The 21116-nt window shown below is 41.0% G+C and overlaps 1 protein-coding gene across 3 annotated transcripts in view; it reads left to right on the top strand.

Moving 5' to 3' along the window:
* Positions 1 to 396: 396 nt before the first annotated feature.
* The window catches only part of Slc35a3 (solute carrier family 35 member A3), a 50724-nt gene continuing 30004 nt past the window's right edge, over positions 397 to 21116 (top strand). Inside the window, exon 1 of one of the 3 annotated variants that reach the window (XM_085677783.2) lies at positions 397 to 672. Coding sequence is in view for 1 of the 3 variants with exons in the window: in XM_085677782.2 (XP_085533908.1) it covers positions 949 to 1077 (129 nt within the window). In the remaining 2 variants the exon portion in view is untranslated. Of the gene's footprint in view, positions 673 to 917; positions 1078 to 1745; positions 1900 to 21116 lie in introns of those variants that run through there. The other 2 variants (XM_085677782.2, XM_048456666.3) reach the window with 2 other exon arrangements.

The raw sequence follows: 21116 nt of genomic DNA on the forward strand, positions 1-21116 counted from the left end.
AAGTAAAAGGCTCTCCTATAAGGTGGTCTCTCTCTGTCTGCACCTTTGTCCTATTTAGTGACACTAAGCCCATTTTGGATTCCTGAGACTCTCCAGGGCTGTCCGAGATGGGACAGGGGTCATTTCCAACCAAACAAGCAGGTTCCTAGACTAAGGTTGGTAACCTGCACCAGGGATAATCTTGTTTTCAACTCACTGGTGGTCATTTTCAGGAGCCAAGATCCGCCTCCCGGTTCTCTATCAGGGTTCTTTGGCCCAAAGGACTTTGCCCTTGCTTAAATTACGGGTCATCCTGCCACTTTCTGCAGGCGGACTGTCGACAGGGTCACCCTTCCTATCACGGTCCCGCGACCGTGAGACTGTAACGGGGCTGTCCCGGTGTGGTCCCCTCAGGGACACGGCCAGCAAAGCGCGAAGCTGGGGCCGCCCGAGCCGAGCCGGGAACGGCGTTTGCCGGGGCCGAGGCGGAAGCCGGAGCCTTTGGCGGACGGGACCGCGGGAACCCGGAAACGCCTGGGCCGCACCGAGGCGGCCGCGGCGACAGAGACGGCGGGAGCCGGCGGCGCTGCGGGTCAGCGGGCGCGGCGGAGCCGGCGGGCTCGGCAGCCTGGGGCGCCCGGTGTCGCGGAGCCCGGGGCTCCAGTGCGAGCAGCTGGTCGAGCCGCTCGGCGGGTGAGCTGAGGGCTCTGGCGGGGTGTGGCGGGCGCCGAGGCCGGAGGCTGCGGGCTGGGGTGGCGTGGGGGGCGGCTGAGGTGCCCGGGCCACCTGGACTGCAGCCGAGAGCGGCTGCGCTCGTTCAGAGGGAGCAGATGAAGGGGCGCCTTGTACTCCGGCCCGGACGTGCTGGAACGTTCTGGGTGGAGGAGGAAAAGGTCCTGAGGAGAGGGGTGTGGCAGGCGATGTGCCCGCAAGCTCCAGACTGGCGGGCCAAGTGCCTAGGGGGCCAGGATGGCGGCCAGTCCTCCCGTGGGCTTCGCTGGAGCCCCCACCGCGCCTGCGGTAGGGATGGGTCTTCCCGGCGAGGACACGGTGCTCAAGAAGCTGCAGGGGCTTCAGGCGATGGAAAGGGTGCCCGTGGTAAGGTTCGAGCGAGGGCGATTGGTGTCTGAGAGCGTGTGTGTGTGTGTGTGTGTGTGTGTGTATGTATGTGTAAGGTTTCCATCAGAGGGTGGGGGTGGGACGCGGTGGAGTTCAGGGAACATTTTAACTTAAGTCAACCAAAGTTTCTGCTCGTTCAAATGAATTAAGGGCTATTACATATAGTAATGGATCTTTCTGTAACAAGCCACTTATATTTTGTTTCTTTTGAGGAGCGTGTCCTTTCTTATATTCTATTAAATGTAACATTTAAACACCAGAGTTGAGTCTGTATAGACACTTCGTTTGGTAGTTGGAGGTGATGTTTGGGTGTTTCTCACGTGGTGGTCTTAATGCCATTGCTACTAACTCAAGTTGTTTCTTTTCAAATGAATTCTAGCTTACATTTCTGACTGACTTCCTTTCCTTTATTTTTTCCCCCCTATTGTGTCCGCCTCTATTTTCTGGCCTCTTCCAGATTCTAATAACTTCCAAAGGGAACTTGCAGCTTTTAGCCTGTCTGCTTTACAACCCCTGGCCTGATTGCACGCGCATGCGTACACGCCCTCTTTTCTCCGTCCCGTCCCGTCCTCCCCCCCCCCAGTGTTGGGCGGGGCGGAGAGGGGAGGGCGGGGCGATGTGAACCCCGTGGGAATATTGGGCAAGCATTCATATCACTGAGCTGGAACTTCAGTTCTTTGTAATCGCTTTTTAAAGCCGGAAATTTAATGCCGTTCTCTGGCACTTCACTGGGAAATACTCAGCGGCTATTTATTTATTTAGTGGTCCTGCCGATGGAATGTAGGGCATACTGCGTGCTAGGTAAGTGCTTTCCTATTAAGAAATACCCCTAGTCCATAATAGATTTTTAAATAATTTAGGCAGTCATTAAAAACCCTTCAAAATTTAAACCCTTGCGTGACTCAAATCAAAGTGATCCTTTTCATTCTTTTTAAAAAGTTACTTTATCCAGTGCCTTGTATGTTTTTAGACAACCAAACCATAGGATTTTTGTTTTTATGTTTTATTTATTTGTTTAGTTTGAGATAGGGTTGTTCACATCATAGTCCTCCTGCTGGCCTGAAACTTAATAAGTATCCCAGGATAGCCTCTAACTTGTGGCAATCCTCCATTGGATCCTAATTATCTCTAAAGCAGGGTAATTATTATTGGTTCCATTTTATAGGTGGATATTGAGGATCACACAGCCCAGGTAATTTGCTCTAGGTCCTACTTCATTTGTGTTTGAAGTGAATATAATATGTATTTAAACATGTGCCTTTTAAAGAATTTAAATCCTGAGTTAATATGGACAGGTAAGAGAATTAATGGAAATAATTTATGTTAAAAGATTTATGTTATGATTCAGTAAGTAGGAGCTTCTTTTTTTTGAAAAATTTTGAAAGGTGAATTCCTAAATAACTTTGGGTTTTCCCCCAAAGTTCAGATCAATGTGAATTGGCTGCTTAGTATTAGTTCTAAAAACAGCAAGTGTATTCTAAATCTATTCAACTTAATTGTCTCCATTAATGCAAGAGTATAATTCTCCAATAATGAAAGAGTGATGTGTGTATTCTTTCTTTCTTTTTTTTAGATTTGTCAGGGGTGGGCATAGGGTTGTATATCATTCAGAGCACAGACTTTTGCAACTAGGCCTGCTATGTTTACACACACACACACATACACACACACACAGAGTATATATGTTTATATATGTATGTATACATGTATGTGTATATATGTGTTTATATTATAATTTTAAAATTTATTTTTTAAAAGTGTTTTTAAACATTTATTTTCTATATGTGTTTTGCTTGAATGTATGTATGTGTACCATGTGCATGTAGTACCCTCAGAGGCCAGAAGAAAGTTCTGGATCTTCTGGGACTGGAGTTACTGATGGTTGTATACCACCAGTGGTAAGAATTGAACCCTGGTTCTCTGAAAGAGCAGTCAATGCTCTTAAAACCTGGACATCTCTCCAGCCCTGTTATATATTTTTAGTCATCATTTTAAAATGTGTTTTGCTGATGGTATTTATGGCACTGACTTTTGAAGCTAGAATATTAAGCAGCTTCTATAGTTGTTTGCCCAGAACTGTTTATCAGCCACATAGAAGCTACTATCTCAAATGAAAAGAAACCAAACCAAACTGAAAAAAAAGAAAAGAATAAACATGAAGATAAGTGACTGTATTCTAGGTTCGACAATGCTGTAGAAATTAATTAGAGTTAATCTAAAATTGAAACTTTAGGTCAGATAAAAGGCTAAGAAACAGGTTCATTCCACAGAAAAAGATTTACATATGACCTTATACCTACTGTTTTTTTTTTCTTCTTAAAAGTTGAATAAGATTTTTTTTTTTTTCTGGAGCCAGTGAAATGGCTCAGTAGCTATTTTTATTTTGTATGTATGGATGTTTTGCCTAGATGTGCGTCTGTACCACTTGCATGCAGAGGCCAGGAAAGAGCATTAGATCTCCTGTAACTGGAGTTTTTAGTAGTAGTAGCAGTAGTAGTAGTATTTTAGCACTTCATGTACCTAAGTGCTTTACCTGCATTTATGTCTGTGCACCATTTGTATCCAATACTCTCTGAGGCCAAGAGAGGTCTTTGGATCCCCTGGAATTAGGGTTACTAACAGTGTGAACTGCCATGTGGGTATTAGGAATTGAACTTGGGTCCTAGGGAAGAGCAGTCAGTTTCTTAGTCACTGAGCCATCTCTCCAGCCCCTCAATCTCACTTTCTTAAAGTGAAAAAGAAATGATACTTTCTTTTCAAATTAAATTATATTTAAATAAACAAATCTGTGTGTAGTGACTAGCAAAAAATCTGACATGTTATAGATGCTTAAGGCTCTGAACTTATGAAGTTGTAGTTAGAAAACTACAACTATGTACTAGTTTATGTACTAGAAAACATAAGTGAGAACCTTTGTCTGTCTTCTGTGTGTAGAAAGACTTGTCACCATCCTGAACCCTGAATGTTCCAGAACTCTTAAGGAAGACTTAATTCACAAAGAGGTGATTCTTTATGGAGGATTTAAGAACTAAGGATTTTGTCTTGACTTTTGTAAATCTAACACTGAGCAAATGCCTAATGTGACTGGGGCTGCTGGTGAGGGAGTCAGGGAATACAACACTGAGAAGAAAATTTCTATCATGTTGCCTAACCTAGGAGAGATCATGATCACTTACCTTAATCTTTCTGCTTTGTTTTATTTCCATTTGAGATGTATCTTTTTTTTTTTTTGGTGGTTTTTGTTTTGTTTTGATTTTGTTTTTTTTTTTTTTTTCGAGACAGGGTTTCTCTGTAGCTTTGGAGCCTGTCCTGGAACTAGCTTTTGTAGACCAGGCTGGCCTCGAACTCACAGAGATCCACCTGCCTCTGCCTCCCAAGTGCCGAGATTAAAGGCGTGCACCACCACCACCCAGCGAGATGTATCTTCTAATCTATGTGGTTGATGAACAGTTCTGGGTAGACAACTAGAGAAACTGATTATATTTTAGTTTCAGAAGTCACTGACATAATGTGTGCTGGATAAAATTCACGAGTGCTCTTGTAAGACAAGAGGGCAGGGGGAGGGGCTAAGAGTGCTAGAGGACTGGGGGATAGTCCAGTGGTAGAGCATGTGCTTAGCATGCAGTGAATCCTAGGACTACCAAGGGAGAGGGAAGAGAGAAACACTCCCTTCTCTGCTTGTAGGTCTATAGATCTTACAGGACTCAGATACTATCATCTCTTAGTGAAGTTTCCTAAGTTTTCCAGGAAGGCTTTTTAAAAAGACAAATATTTGTTCAAAAAGTACACAAAGGAATGAATAGTTTGAGATAGGTAGTAGTTTATGACAGGAAATTTAGGTAGGACCAGGTTATGGGGAGCACTGTAGCCTCTGTTTGGTAAGGTGTCAGTTGGACTTTACAGATAAGGAAGGGATGTGGTTAAATGTATGTTTTCTTAAGCCACCTGCTGAATGGAGGGTAAGTTAGGATGAGTTTAAGCACATCAGATTATAGTGTTTCTACGTCTCTGAGACTGGTAGCACATCTGTGTGGTGTCTTGCATTTTGATAGTAGCAAGTAAACAAATTGATAGGTACAGTATGGATGTTTGCTGAGCATGGTGAGGTTCTGGGTCCTGTCTCTAGTGTGACTAAAAAGTCTAGAATAAGTAGTAAAGAATCACTTTGTAACGTTGGTAAAGTTTCTCTGATCCTATAGAAATGAATAATTTTTATTTTGTTTTGTTTTTTTCAAGACAGGGTTTCTTTGTATAACAGCTCTGGCTGTCCTGGAACTCACTGTGTAGATCAGGCTGGCCACGAACTCACCGAGATCCACCTGCCTCTGCCTCCAAAGGCATGTGCCACCATACTCAACTTCTTCCTTCCTTCCTTCCTTCCTTCCTTCCTTCCTTCCTTCCTTCCTTCCTTCCTTCCTTCTTTCCTTCCTTCCTTCCTTCCTTTTTCTTTTTTATTTTTCAAGATAGGTGTGTGTGTGTGTGTGTGTGTGTGTATGTATGTATAGCTGTGTAGCCTTGGCTGTCCTGAAATTTACTCTGTAGACCAGGCTAGCCTTGAACTCAAAGAGATCTACGGGTCTCAGCCTCTGGAATGCTGGGATTAAAGATATGCACCACCACTACCACAAGATTTGTTTTTGTTTTTTTTTTAAACAATGTTTTTTTATTGATTCTTTGGGAATTTCACATCATGTACCCTTATCCCACTCATTTCCCAGTCCTTCCATATCTGCCCTCTACCCTTGTAACCCTACAAAAGGAGATAAAAAAATTAAAATTGAAATTGAAAAAAGAAGCATCTCACTTGTCTCCAGTTCCGCCGTGTGTGTACCACTTTACTCCTCCTCCTTTCCCATGTCTCCATCACGTATTTGTTTGTCTAGTGGCATTAGGAGCTGCAGTGTGTCATGTAGTATATTGTTTTACACAAACAGCTTTGCTTGCAAATGTTCATTGCAATGAGTTCTTGGTCTGGTTCAGGTAGCTTCTGCTATGCCATCAATACTGGACCCTCACTGACACTGCTCTCAGCCATCCTGCTGTTGCCCCAGTCATAGAGATCCTTGTGGTTATGGTTTGGCCGCTTCTCCCAAACCCAATCCACCAGGGTCAGTTCTCCAAAGTCCATGCCATCGGGGCCAGCTCTCCCTGGCCCATGCCACTGTGGGCACCACTGTGTGGTAGCTGGAGAGGGGTGGGACCACTTTTCCTGCTGTGGCCGTGTTGAGAATCAGTAAGGACACAGAAAGGCCCTTGAACATCAACATGGCTTCAGGTGACAGCACAGACCATAGGCTTCTGCATGACTTTTGGTGGTAATATGGACCAAGAACATCAACACAGACCCTGGCTGCCACAGAACCGTGGAGGACCTAGACACGGACCCAGATATGGCCTGCAGCAGAGGCCACTTGTATCAGCCTATTCCTCACTGAGCTGCAGTCTCCACTTCTGCCTCTCTCCACAGCATATGGACTGCTCAGCTTCCCTTGCTTGCTCATCATAGTGGCAGGATGTATTGGTGCACCACAAAGTCTACATTCCTTTAAAGTGTTTATTGAACCAATATGAAATGCAGAGAATCTATGTACCCCAATTTTCCTGATAACTGACTGATTCATTTTTATTTTTTGAGACAGGGCCTCTTTAGTTCTGACTGTCTTGGAACTCCATATGTAGATCAGGCAGGTCTCAGATTCACAGAGATCTTCCTGCCTCTGTCTTAATTTTTTTAAAAAGTTTTTTAACATATATATATATTTTTAAATATTTATTTATTTAGTATACAATATTCTGTCTGTGTGTATGTCTGCAGGCCAGAAGAGGGCACCAGATCTCATTACAGATGGTTGTGAGCCACCATGTGGTTGCTGGGAATTGAACTCAGGACCTTTGGAAGAGCAGGCAGTGCTCTTAACCGTTGAGCCATCTCTCCAGCCCCTTAACATATATTTTTTATTGATTTTTATTGAGCTCTACATTTTTCTCTGCTCCCATCCCTGCCTATCCCCTCCCCTTCAACCCTCTCTTAAGGTCCCCATGCTCCCAATTTAATCAAGAGATCTTGTCTTTTTCTACTTCCCCTTTTTGTTTTTGTGGGGTTTTGTTTATTTGTTTTCTAAGACAGTGTTCTTTATGTACCCATGGCTGTCCTGGAACTCACTATGTAGATTAGGCTGGCCTTGAACTCAAAGAGATTTGCCTGTCTCTGCCTGTGCTAGAATAAAGGTGTGCGAATGCCACCACCCTAGCTGGATCAGTTCTTTTTAAGTACTGAAATTTACTTGTTTTCTGTACATCTATATGCATGTCTATATGCATTTTTGTGATGTGGATCAAACCCAGAGCCTTATTCATGGTAAGCACACACTAAATTATACTGCATTCACACACACATACACGCACTCCCCAAACTTAATTCTTACCAGCTTCCCTAACATTAAGCACTTTCTTCCTAATTTGATACAGAGAAAAGTTAATTTGTTTTAAAAAAATATCAGGTTTAAATTCCTTCATGAGTTTTTCTGTGGCTGCTGTAAAAATTAACACACAGTTTGGTAACTTAAGACAAGAGTTCATTCTCTTACCAGAGGCCTGAAATCCAAAGTCAATGTTGGTAGGACTTTGCTCCCTCCAGTGGCCCTAGGCAAGTGTACATTCTTTGCCTCTTCAGTTGCTGGTGACTGCCAGCATTCCTTCCTTGGCTTGTGTCTGCAGGACTCCATTTCTGAAGACTAGCACCTTCAAGTCTCTTGTTCCTCATTATTGTCTGCTTGACCTAAGATCTCACTGTATTCTATCCTTGACCTTGTAAACTTCCTGCCTCAGTTTCCTGAGTAAATTATAGGCATGCATCACTGTTCCAACTATTTTCTTCATTTAAAAATGCATTTTTGTTTTACTGAGTTATATTAACAAATAGAAATTGTCTATACAAGATATACAGCATAATGATTTTATGTATATCAGGGAATGATTTCCTTAACATACCCATCATTGTACTGGTGATAATTTGTGTGTGTTTGGAGGGGTGCTACAAATTTTTCAAAGAAAAAATGGAAGCAGAGATCTGTGTTTTCTATGGGTCCCAAGACTGTTTTGTTTTCTCTGTCTGGGGAGACTTTTTAAATTGATAGCAGGGCAGAGTGTGTACACATACTGGGTGGGCAAGAAATCTGGGGACTGGACTCATCCTCAACCCTAACAATTATTTGTGACTGTCTTCTCTTTCCTTAGATAACACAACTAAGTTGTGGGACTCTCTCAATGGCACTTTGGCAATGACTTTTATTGAACTGCCTGGAGAGACGACTCAGTGGTTAAGAGCACTTGATGCTTTTGTGGAGGATTCAGCATTCTACCACTCCCATGACAGGTCAAAACTGTCAGAAAGTTGAGTTACATGGGATCCGATGCCTCTTCTGACCTCCACAGGCTCCTGCATTCGCATGGTGTACTGACATACATTCAAGTACATATACATACACATAACATAAAAATTTACTAAAAAAAACAAACAAGCAAAAACCCCTCTAGTTGTTGCACTTTAAGTTCATGCCCCCTTTACCGTTCTCCGTCTGGAGATTCTGTCTCCCTCACAGAGAGGGAGAAGCAGGCACGTTTAAGCTAGTGATGGTGAACTACCAGAGCCATCAGTTGGCACAGAGGCTAAGAAGTCTCTTGGTGTTGTCACCAAGTGCTGCTGCAGTGGGGAAGCAGGGTACAGTCTACAGGACAGAACTCTAACTTGTCTGTTTTCCTTTTGTTCTTGCTTACTTTTTTGAGACAGGATTTCTCTGTGTATCTCTGGTTATTCTGGCTTTCACTCAGTAGATCAGGCTGGACTTGGAACTCACATAGATCACCCTGGCTCTGCTGGGATTAAAGGCTCTGTGCCACCCCTGCTGGGCATTTTTTACTTTTTTTTTTAATCTGAAAAAAAAATCAAATTTTACATTACTGCAACAGAGAAGAGAGCTAAGAACAAGCTTCTGTGTGTAGCCTGCCATCCACAGAATGATCCCATTGCCTCTGGCCACTGGATGGGAAATCCATCTTTGACTTGTGAGCTCATGGAAAACATGTAGTCATTTGCATAGCAGTTCATGTCAGTCCTGTAGAGCAGCGCCATCCCTGGGTCAGAAGTAAAACTGGTGCTGAAAGGCATGCGTGGGCTTTGCAGAACCTTCCATTTCCTCCTTGTTCTCCCTTCACACTGAACTGCTGCATTTTCCTGACCTTGACTTGTAGGGAAAGAGTGAAGCAGTCTTTGTCACGTGTAACAATTTTGTTGTCTATTTTTCTCTCAGCCTCTTAACCATAAAAGGAAGAGTAACAATACTGAATATCTAGTAGAATCCTGTAAGCATGTTTAAGATACTACTCTCTAAAAATAAGTTTTGAACATTTTTAAAAAAGAAACAATATTATTCACTGTGCTGTGTACTAGATCCTTGTGTATTATTCTCTTATGTCCACTTTTTTGGAGTTGAGGGGTCTCACTCCAAAGCTCTGGGAGGCTGAAACAAGCCTTCCAGAGTGAAAATATATCAGGCTGGCCTTGAACTTGAGGTGATCTCTTGCCTGTCTGCCAAATGCTGGGATACAAGTATGCACACTTGGCCTATCTTAATATTGCTAATTTCTTAATTTTTTTTTTTTTGGTTTGTTTCTTGAGACAAGGGTCTCATGCATTCCAGGCTGTTCTCAAACGTACTCCATAGCAAAGAAGACCTTGAACTCTTCCTGATGCCCCTGTACCACTTCCCAGTTGTTGGAATTATAGGCTTGACCCATCATCCTAGCTTCAAGAGTGTTAATTTCACTTGCATTTGAACATAAAAGGGCACTCTTTCCATAACCTTCTCCAAGTAATGAAACAAGTGTAGGTTCCAGAGACCAGAATGTAGTATTGGGGGTAGTCAGCCTCGTATAAGTTTGGATGACTGAAATACAGAGTTTATAAAAGTATGCAGAATATAGGACCCTGATCTGTAAGGTTTTAAATTCAATCTGCCTTTATTTCAGCCTCCCATAGGACCAGACTGAATTTTTTTTTTTTAGAAATGCCAAGTTTGCTAAATGAAGCATGGTTTTGTTCCAGGACAGTGGTTGAAGCTTTCTGATTCTGTCTGGCTCTTGGACTGTGAATTTGGGGCCCAGTTTTATTCTCTCCGAGTTTTGTAGCTACTTAGAAGCTACCACTGAAAGCTCTTGTGCTCCTGTTGCCAGCACAGTGGTTGCTTAGCCAGTCCTTCATCATGCATCTTTTGTGGCAGACTGTACAGGAAGATGTAGCCAACTTTTCCCTCTGCGTGACTTCCAGCATCTCTGTTCCTGTTAACCTGGTCAGATGGGAAAAGTAATTCCAGATTCCTGTCATTATGATTCTTGTACTTCTGAGGAAGAGTTAAGGCCACATTTGTTCTCAATTACTGTAGCTAGGGCTCGGTTGGGAAAAGAGAATCCTTTAGTGTTATGGGATAGGACATTTAAAATAGTAACAAGTAAAATAAAGGTGAAAGAAGAAGAGAATTAATTTCAAACCTGCTAAGTGGCCATTGTGACACAGGTGTAGGCTGGACAAGTCAGAGCTTCCAAAGAACTCTAGGAAGTCACATGTCTGCAATCCTGCCATCAGAGAAGGAACATGGACTAAAGCTGGTGAAAAAATTATGGAGCACTGCCACCTCCACAAGGAGGCTCAGAGTCTGTTCACAGTCTGATGGAGGCTGAGGCCACTGCTGCCCATTGGGAAGAAGGGCTGACCTGGAGCTAGGAGAGTTGAGGAGACATTGGAACCTGCTGGTACTAGATTAAACAACTTTAAATTACAGTTATTTGTTATGTGTTTATTTAGTGTGGCACATATGTGGAAGTCAGGACAGCTGTCAGGAGCTGATTCTCTCTTTTCATGATGTGAAATTCCAGGAGTTGAACTCAGGTTGTCAAGCTTAGTGGTAAACACTGCCCGTCCAGTCATCTCCCCAATTCTCCCTACATTCAACTCTGGCAGTCTTCAGTTAAAGTCTCTTAATTCACATCTACCTTCTAATTCTAGTGCATGTTTAGTGTTTACCTGGTTATAATACAACCACATACAGAAAGACTTTGGGGGGGGATCTTTGGAGCTTATTTAAGTTGACATAGCTTCTCTCTTTCTTTTTTACCCTATATTTCCTTTTCTTGCTGTAGCAGTTCATATATAGTTTTCATTTCTTTCCTCTCTCCCCCTTTCTCCTTCTCTCCTTTTTCCCCTCCTCTCCTGTATCTTGAATTGTTTGGGTGTATCTTCCCTGGTAAAGAATAAGGCCCTTGCAGAAACACAGTTTAGGTTGTTTTGATTTTTACTGTGTACCCAGTGCTAACGACAGTGTCTGACCATACTAAGTGTGACTTACGTATCTGATGGCTTATTCCAATCTGGACGGTTGAGACTTGTTTATGTTTTTAAATTCTTGTCTCCTTAGTTTTGAATTTTTCATAGAAGTTGGTGTGTCTTAGTACTACCTGGCTTTTCCATTATGTCCTGTTCTTTGAAGGGTGCCTTTAACCCTTGTCTTTAGTGCTGGGAAATGAGCACAAGGGGAAAGTGACAGTGCAGACTAGTACAGGGCAGGAGGTGGTACAGGGAGTGTGTGGAGTTAGTTCACTGATGCATGACCACACAATGCAAAGGTAAAGCTTCTATTGTTAGGCCACATTGTTTTCCATATCACTGGATGCTGAATAAATTTTATCTGTAAGTTGGCATGACAGGTTTTGTATTTGTATAGCTGAAGAAATATTTGAGTGCAGTTTTGCTTGAATATAATAATGAAAACTCAGTAGTCTATGAAAGAACAAGTTAAAAATTGACAGACCTGTAACTCACACCAGTGATAGTGTCTTGTTTAAACAGACACGGAACACCTTGGAGGAAGAAAGGGCAGTGAGAAACAGTGAAAAGCTGTTTAATTTAGAATAGACTAGGAACTTGTAGGCCAAAATGTCGGCTGAGGATGTGGCTTAGTAGAAGATTCTTGACTAGCATGTGCAAGGACTTAGGTTCTGGAAACAGCATAGCAAAACCAAGTTTTGTTTTGAGACAGGGTTTCTCTGTGTATAGCCCTGGCTGTCCTGGAACTCACTCTGTAGACCAGGCTGGCCTTGAACTCACAGAGATCTACCTGCCTCTGCCTTCCGAGTACTGGGATTAAAGGAGAGTGTTACCACTGATCAGCCCCATGTTACTTTAAAAAGTGTGTGTGGGGATTATTGACGTTTATGTATCTAAGAATAAGTACAGGTCATACATCTATAATTCCAACAGAAGCAGAGGATTGCTTCAAGTTAGAGGTCAGCCTAGACTATATGGTGAGACCTGTCTGAAAACAACAGGGAATAGAGAGATGGCTTAGCTTTTAAGAGCGTAGACTGTTTTTCCAGAGGACTCGAGTTCAATTCCCAACACCCACAAAGGTTGTTCAAACCTTACCTGTAACTTCAGCCCCAGGGGAATCTGGTGCCTCTGGCTTCTGTGGGTGCCTTCACTACTCACAAACACATACATATACTTAAAAATAATAAAAAGTAAATTAAGGCATGTTGGTGTGCTGTTTCAATCCCATCACTTGGGAGGCAGGCAGGTTGAGTTTGAGACTAGCCTGAACCTGGTCTGTATATCAAGTTCCAGGACAACCAGGGCTATACAGAAGTCCTGTCTCGAAAAATGCAAATAATAATAAAAGAACAGCAATAACCCTCCTAAAATTGAGCTATAATAACATGCTTTTCAGTTATAGAATCAAAATTGATCATATCAGTATCATTAATTGCTTCATTTTCTTCTCTTATAAAATCATTTTTTTGTATTTTCCCCATTTTGTATTTTAAGAGCAGAATAGTCTTTGTATTTTTTGCATACCATATATGCTTAAAATATTTCTATTTTATATGTATGAGTGTTTGCCTGCATGTATGTGTGTATACCATATGCATGCCTGCTGCCTGAGAGTGCCGAAGAGGGCAGCAGATCCCCTGAAACTGGCGTTGTGAACTGCCATGTGGGTGCTGGAAACTGAACCAGGGTACTCTCCAATAGCAGTAAGTGCTCCTAACTCCTATATCTGCAAAATCCCACTCTTGTTTATACTTTTGAGTCAGCTAGAAGAGATATAAATCCAGTGTCAGATACCTCATCAGCTGTGATGAATTTTGTCATTAGTACACAGTACAGGTTTGTAAGGTTTATCTACATGGAAGATGGTGAACAAAAAAGTAGTGACTGAGCTTAACATTTTCAAATATCTTTGCTTTTTCTGTTTATTTAGGAAAGCCTTAAAAGGTCTGCTTTTCCATCAGTAGTTATGGGCTAGTAGCTGGTGTGAACTTAGATTTGTATAACCCTATGTATGTATGTGCATGTGTGTTATAAGGCGTGGTTTTATTTTATAGCCCATACTGGCCTCCAGCTCACTGTGCAGCAGTCCTCCTGCTTCAGCTCCTTCAGTGCTGAGGTTACAGGCATGTGCCACTCACTCAGCTTGTGTCTTCACTCGTACTCTGCTGTGTTCTGATTTTTAATAGACTATTATATTGTACTAATCTAAAATCAAATTTTTGTTTTTACAATAGAAAGAAAATTTCAGCATATTTTTAATACTTACTTTTTTGGAGTGTATGTTGGGATTTTTCTTTTTGGAATAACATCTTGCAGTGCAGCTAGACAGTCGTTGTATTTGCTCTTCCTGCCTCAGCCTCCTGAGTGCTGGGATATATGCTACCATGTCATGAGTTTATTACATTTTGACAACAGTGTGTAAGCATGTAATCTGTTCATTTTTTATTTCTTTCTTTTCTTTTCTTTTTTTTCTTTTGCACTCCTCTGAGTCAAACCCAGGGCCCTTGTAAACACACTAGGCAAATGCTTGTACCACTTTGCTGTGTCTCTAGGCTTCCTTTCCCCCCCTGAAGACTGTGAAATAATAATTACTGAGAATCTTTTCGAATTTGAAATATGTCAGTAAATTTTTGTTCAAAATGTTTGTTCAAAAAGAAAGTTCTGGTCAAGCCACCATCTGAACTCATTGAATCTAAATGAATGGAATTTAGATCAATGATGCATATTTTCCTTCAAGAGATTCAGAAGTAATAAACTCAACTTTGTAAGTATTAAATGCACTCAGCTATTCAGGTGAAATGTGACAGTTGATAAGCAAGTACAAGTTTTATTGATGAGGGCTGGGACCTGACCTAGTATGTCGGGACCTGTCTTTGATCAGTCCAAACAAAAAGGAAGGGGAGTTCTATAAGAGAGCCTAACCAAACTAGAAACACTTCCTGCCCCGAGGACGAGAAGGGTTTGAGAGGTAGGAGCTGCATGGTTGCCATCACGTCACTGTGGATTTGAGAGTGTGTACACAGATGTTTGGGAATGGAAAAGCAAAATTATGAAAGTACATACTGACTTAGGCACTTTGTTTATTGAGACAGAATTTAACTGTGTCCCTGGGTGGCCTGGAACTCTATGCAAACCAAGCTGGTCTTCAGTTTGTGGTGATCTCCTGCCACTTACCCCCAAGTGCTGGGTTTACTTGCATGTACTACCATGCCTGGCCAGAAACTGAACCTTTTATATTTTCATTTGCTAATAAATTGGAACATGGTTGTTAAAATCCGTGTATTAATATTCTTGGTAGCACAGAATAAGTCCATAACTGACTTCTTTGAACATATTTGAAATCACTCTTAGACATTTTCTGTGGTGGCTGGCAACTTTCTTTCTTTATAGAGAAAAAAGCACCATCGTGCACTAGCATTTTACCATAGTGTGTACTATGAACCAAGAAAGCTGTTAACTACATGAGCTGGTTTTTCTAATATCTAATTATGTGACCATGAACAAATTTTCATACTTAATTATTTTATTCATTTTTAAAATGAAAACCAGTCATCTTAGATAGTTTATAAAGCATGACCAACTTCTAAAATGCTGTCCGGTTACTTCCCACTCCCCAAGTGTTGGCAGTTTAATAAGTATAGCTTATTGTGGTTTTACTTTTATTTCTTAAATGTCTGCGAAGTCAGACATTTTTTTCTTTACTGATTCATTTGTCTTTATTATTGGTGAAATATCTTTTGATAACTTTTAAATTGATTTTTGTCTTCTTTCTACATTATAACAATTCTCTCTATAAATTACATAATATATATTCTGGATATAAGCCCAGTATATAAATAATTATTTATACACATAGGTGTATATATACATAAATATACATATTTATTTATTTTTCACTTTTAACATGAGGAGGTTAAAGTAGATGTTGTTCTCAAGTATGAATGACCTACAACATGCTATCTTTGCATTGCATATTAGAACTTTTCTTTTTTTTGCTATTAAGGGTTTACAGAAGTGAGACAGTGGAGTTAATAAAGAAGTCTTTGTATTTGTTCCTGTGAGGTGATTCATTTGTATAGCAAAGAATTATATTGTTTAAGTTTTGTCTCTGAAATTCAAATAAAATGCTTATGATAGTATCTGTAGTGATTTATGTTTGTATATTTAGTGGTGAACATGTTTTTCATTATTAAAATTTTTATGCTTATAATGTGGCATTTGTTCATATTTGGAGTATATTTAGAAGTGGATTTGAATTGCCAAATTTTGTAAACAGCACTTTTGCCTTCAAGAATAGTTTTCTCAGCTGGAGAGATGGCTCATTGGTTAAGAGCACTGGTAGCTCTTGAGAGGACCTGGATTCTAGTCTAAGCACCCACGTAGTAGCTTACAACACTTTGTGACTCCTTTTCCAGAGGATCCACTGCTTTCTTTTGGACAGTGTAGGCACTTCACGAACATGGCATACAGACGCACATGCAGGCAAACACTCATACACATAAAATAATAATGACAGCATTTTTAAGGGGCTAGAAAGATAGCTCAGTTGTCCAAAATATTACTATTGCAGAAGACCTGGGTTCAGTTCCCAGTACTCACATGATAGCTCACAGCCAACTAATTGCAGTTGCAGGGGATTTCACATCCTTTTCTGTGCTTCATGGGCACCAGGCACACACTTGGTGCAATGCATATATGCAAGCAAAACACTTCTGCATATAAAATAAAAATAAATGTTAATCTTTTTAAAGAATAGGTTTCTGAGCCAAGCAGTGGTGGCACACACCTTTAAAGGCAGAGACAGGCAGATCTCTTAGTTCAAGGCCAGACTGGTCTACAAAGAGAGTTCCAGGATAGCCAGGACTGTTAAACAGAGAAACAGACAACTTAAAAAGTATTACTAAAGAATAAAAGAAAAAAAGAAATCAGCTTTCTAGCTTCTAGTAAAGAAGAAGGTATTTTAGTCATTGTTCTATTGCTGTGAAGAGACACCATGATCAAGACAACTCTTATAAGAGAAAGCATTTAATTGAAGGGCTTGCTTACAATTTCAGAGGTTTAGCTCATTATCATCATGGCAGGGAGCATGGAAGCCTGTGGGCAGGCCTAATGCTGGAGAAGTAGTTGAGAGCCACATCCAGATCCACAGGTGGGAGGTCTGGGGTGGGGGGGGGGACACTGAGCCTGGCTTAGCCTACCACCTCCAGTGACACACTTCCTCTAACAAGTCCACACCTCCTAATTCTTCTCAAATAGTGCTACTCCCTGCTGACTAAACATTTAAATATATGAACCTATTGGGGCCCTTCTTGTTTGGTTCACCACAGAAGGCTATAGGGATTTTATTTGGAATTGTATTGTATCTTTAGATCAATCTGAGCAAAAGGTATAAGATCTTGGGTGCGAAACACTGGCAACAACTATGCTTAAGCTGTTTCTTGGAAGATCTGAGTGAACTGTCTCCTTGTGTTCTGTAGTTATGATAGTTTATAGAATTGTTGAAGCCTTCTAGATCTTTACTGATTTTTTTCTCATTTTCTTTTTAGAAAAGTAGTTAAATATTTTTAGTTATGACTGGATTTATCTATTATTTTTCCTTTATTTTTGTTAATTTTGTTTTATGTGTTTCAAGCTACCATAATGGGATACATATACCTTAATAATTTCTTTAACTTGCTGGTCTATTGACCCTTTTGTTGTGGGATATTTGATTGCACAGTGATGCTCCAAGACAGCTAATGAAGTTAAGCCTTGAATCAAGGGTGGAGTCCACAACTATCTAACCAGAATTAGCCTTAGAGATTTTGGCTGGCCTAGATAGAGAGGCATAGGAAGAAATAGGGAGGAATTTGGAGAGATTTGCAGCCTTTTCCATCTCGGAAGGTGGAGAAAGAAAGTCAGCAAGTCGTTCCTCTGTTGCTTTCTTGATCTATCAGGTTTGTACTCCATTGTTTGACTCCCAAATTTTTATTAATAATAGAACAATTTAGGTAAACACTTCACTCTTTTATTACTATGAAATATCCTTCCAGTCTGGGAGTAATTTTTATGTAAACTTTTGCTTGATATTAATATAAGTCCATTTTTGTCATACTTTTTTCATGGTATCTTTTTCCTTCCTGCCCATCTCTCTTTCCTACTCCTCTTTCTTCCCTTCAACAAATCCCTTCCTTTTTTGTGAGACTGGACTTCACTAAGTTGCCCAGACTGGTCTTAAGTGATCTCCCTAGCTTCGTCTCTCAAATAGCTAAGACTCTAGGTATCAAAGGACTAAGATGGCCTAGTCCTTTTACTTTTCAACATATTTCTGGCTTTACATTTAAGGTGAGTCTATTGGGACTGAATTGTAGCTTAGAGAAAGACAGCAATGTCCGTGTGTGTGAAGGTGTGGGTTCAATTCCTGGTGTTATCCAAATCATATTTAAAAGAAATAATGATAGTACTAGTAAAAGTCTCTTGGAGCAATATTGACATATTTTATTGGAGTAGAAGGACTGTGGCTGTTGTTATTAGGGAACCTGGGTAAAAGTGCATGAAAACTATTCTATTTTTTGTCTTTATAAGTTTAATATTATTTTTAAAAGTTTAATAATTTCTTGTTGCTATATTTTCTTTATTCTTTGAGTCTTTCACATTATTCATCTCCATCACATTTATTCCCTGTCTCTTTGTATCCACCCTCTGCCCTTGCAACCTTACCACCAAAATAAAATAAACTAATATCTAAGAGGAAAAAATAAAGAAAAAGAAAATTTAATATTGTCATCCAAGTTGTAGTGTGATACAGTGAATCACACAGTAAACTCTTTTACCCATTTATCTTTACTTGCAAGTGTTCATTGCAAAGAGTCATTGGTCTGGTTTGAGGCCTCTGGTTTCTGCTACACTATTGATGCTGGGTTCTTACTGGAACTCTTCTTGGTTATCCTGTTATTACCCTCTGTCATGGAGATCATGCAGCCTTGGGTCTGCAGGTCTGGTCTCTTCACGTGCTCCAGTAGATCTCAGATGGGGCGGATGTTGGTGTGGGTCAACTTATAACCCTGGTTCTGGGTAATTGCAGGCAGGGTTGGTCAGCCCATTAACTCTCCCTTATCCTCACCACCAGGGTGGACTCTGCAGCACTGCCCTGGCTAGTTCACCTCTTGCAGTGATTAGCAAGGGATACAGCCAGTTCTCCCTCTTTCATATCCTCAGGGTCGGTTCTCTCACACCTACCTCTTCAGAGCCAGCCTACTATGTTTCCTAAGTGTGGCCTGGGAGCCATTCTCCTGAGTGTTACAGTTGATGAGGAGCTCTTTTTTTTTTTTATTTTTTGGTTTTTCAAGACAGGGTTTCTCTGTAGCTTAGGAGCCTGTCCTGGAACTAGCTCTTGTAGACCAGGCTGGTATTGAACTCACAGAGATCCGCCTGCCTCTGCTTCCCGAGTGCTGGGATTAAAGGCATGCGCCACCCCTGCCTGGCAGCTGCTCTTATGACCTAAGTGTCAGCTCTCCCACCTACCTCAGGCATTGATGGGCAGGTTTGGGGTGGGGTGTGGGAGGGCAGCTCTCACAACTTTGGGGCTGGCTCAACCACATCTCCACCAACAGGACTATTGTGTTGTCCAGGTGAGGTGCAGGGCCTGCTTTCCCAAGTGTTGCAGTTGACAGGGAACACGGGCAGCTCTCACACTCTTATGACCTCAGGGCCAGCTTTCCCACCTACCTCAGGTGATGATGGGGGCATCTCACCCCCATATGCTGCCACACGACAGATGAGTAATGGGGACATCTCCCCCATGCTCACCACTTTGTGCCTGGCTCTATTGTGCCACCCAGGCAAGGTGCACTGCCTGCTCTCCTTGTGTTTTGTTGCTGTATTTTTATGGTAACTTCCTTAAAATTCTTGTGACACCAATATCTGGGTTACTTTTTGTATCATCTATTGATTGTTGCCATTTAACCAAGTTAAGATTTGTCTTGATTTTTGGTGAATTGCCACGAGCCACAGAATTACTCAGTAATTAATCAGCCTCTTTCACAAGGTCAACCCATCAGAGCCAAGAGCTCTGGAGGGTTAGGCCAAGATGCAAGGCATGTTGGAATTATCGTCTGCTGTTTCTTGCTATAGATTTCTCTCTGTAGCTTAACTCCTTCTGTTACAAATTTGGAATTTATCTCCCACAGTTCAGTACTATTTGATCATTTACTGGGCACAATTTCCCCAATGCATTTGGGGTTTACTGATTATATCCCCTAGTTATGTGTGAAAACAGTCACACAATCAAGAAACCTGCTTCCCACTACCAGGTCTCTGTTCTTTCCTTCAGTGTAAATTTCTACAGTTATCTTTATTGGCAGGCATTTGGTCAATGTCTATGGTCCAGGCAAAAGTATTCCATTTAAGACATTCCCAGATATACAAGGACATATAATTACTACATACCCAGAACTGTTAATTCATAGCTGCTCAGATAGAAAAAATAAGCGTGCCCTGATTTTACCTCATTTGTAGATAAGAAAGCAATGAAACTAGATAAGAAATAATAAAAACTAACCTTGCATTAAAAGATTCCTAACTCCTCACATTCACCTTCACCTCAGTTTATTGATGACTTTAGTTCAGGAGATTTACTGCTTGTTGTCTTGTTCTTGGGAAAAATAATTAACCATCTCCCCACAGCCTGGAGAAAGACAAACCTCCACTGCTGCCTCTGATAGGCATCAAGCCCCATATCTGATAATTTAAAGGCTTGGGTCTTCTCTTTGTTTCAATTGCTTAGAGTAAATGCTGTGAACTTCAGATCTAAAAGGCCTTTGAGCTTGCTAACATTTGACAAAAGTGCTAATGGACCGAGGACCATAAACTTCCCTTGTCTCTGTACATGGGTTGCCTGGTTACTCACTGCCTGCAAGATTTTGTGGGTCTTTATCATTGGATAAGAACAAAAAGAACAGAACATAAGTTGGAGCAGGAGTTGGAGCTGAAGCATTCTGAAATTAGCAGAGATAAGAAAAAGAAGGAGAAGGAGGGATAGGAGGAGGAGGAGGAGAAGGAAGAAGAAGAAGAAGAAGAAGAGAAGAGAGGAGAAGGAGGGGAGGAAGGGAAAGAAGAATGTAGCAGATAATTGGAATTAGAATTGAGACAGAATTATAAGAAATTATAGACAGTTAGGACAGAAGAACTAGAATAGAGAACAAGGAAGAGAGCAGTAAAGAGACACGGCTAGAAAGAATATGTTGTGAGGAGATTTTTTTTTTTAACCCTCGAAATTTAGTCTTTTCACTTATTGTAGTGTCTTTCTTTTGAACCCCGAGAGAAAACTCTAGAGGCCAGACCTTTAAAGATTTTGATAATGAATATACTCATTTTCAGTTGTATCTTGAACACTTGTATATTGTGAAACTCTGGTTCCTACTTAAATCTTTTTTTTATTTTTTTATTTTTTTTTAAAAATTATTTATTTATTTATTTATTATGTATATAATATTCTGTCTGTGTGTATGCCTGAAGACCAGAAGAGGGCACCAGACCTCATTACAGGTGGTAGTGAGCCACCATGTGGTTGCTGGGAATTGAACTCAGGACCTTTGGAAGAGCAGGCAATGCTCTTAACCGCTGAGCCATCTCTCCAGCCCCTACTTAAATCTTTTTT

Source organism: Myodes glareolus, chromosome 17 (assembly GCF_982192425.1).
Source record: "Myodes glareolus chromosome 17, mMyoGla1.1, whole genome shotgun sequence".
In the NCBI taxonomy this organism is placed as follows: domain Eukaryota; kingdom Metazoa; phylum Chordata; class Mammalia; order Rodentia; family Cricetidae; genus Myodes; species Myodes glareolus.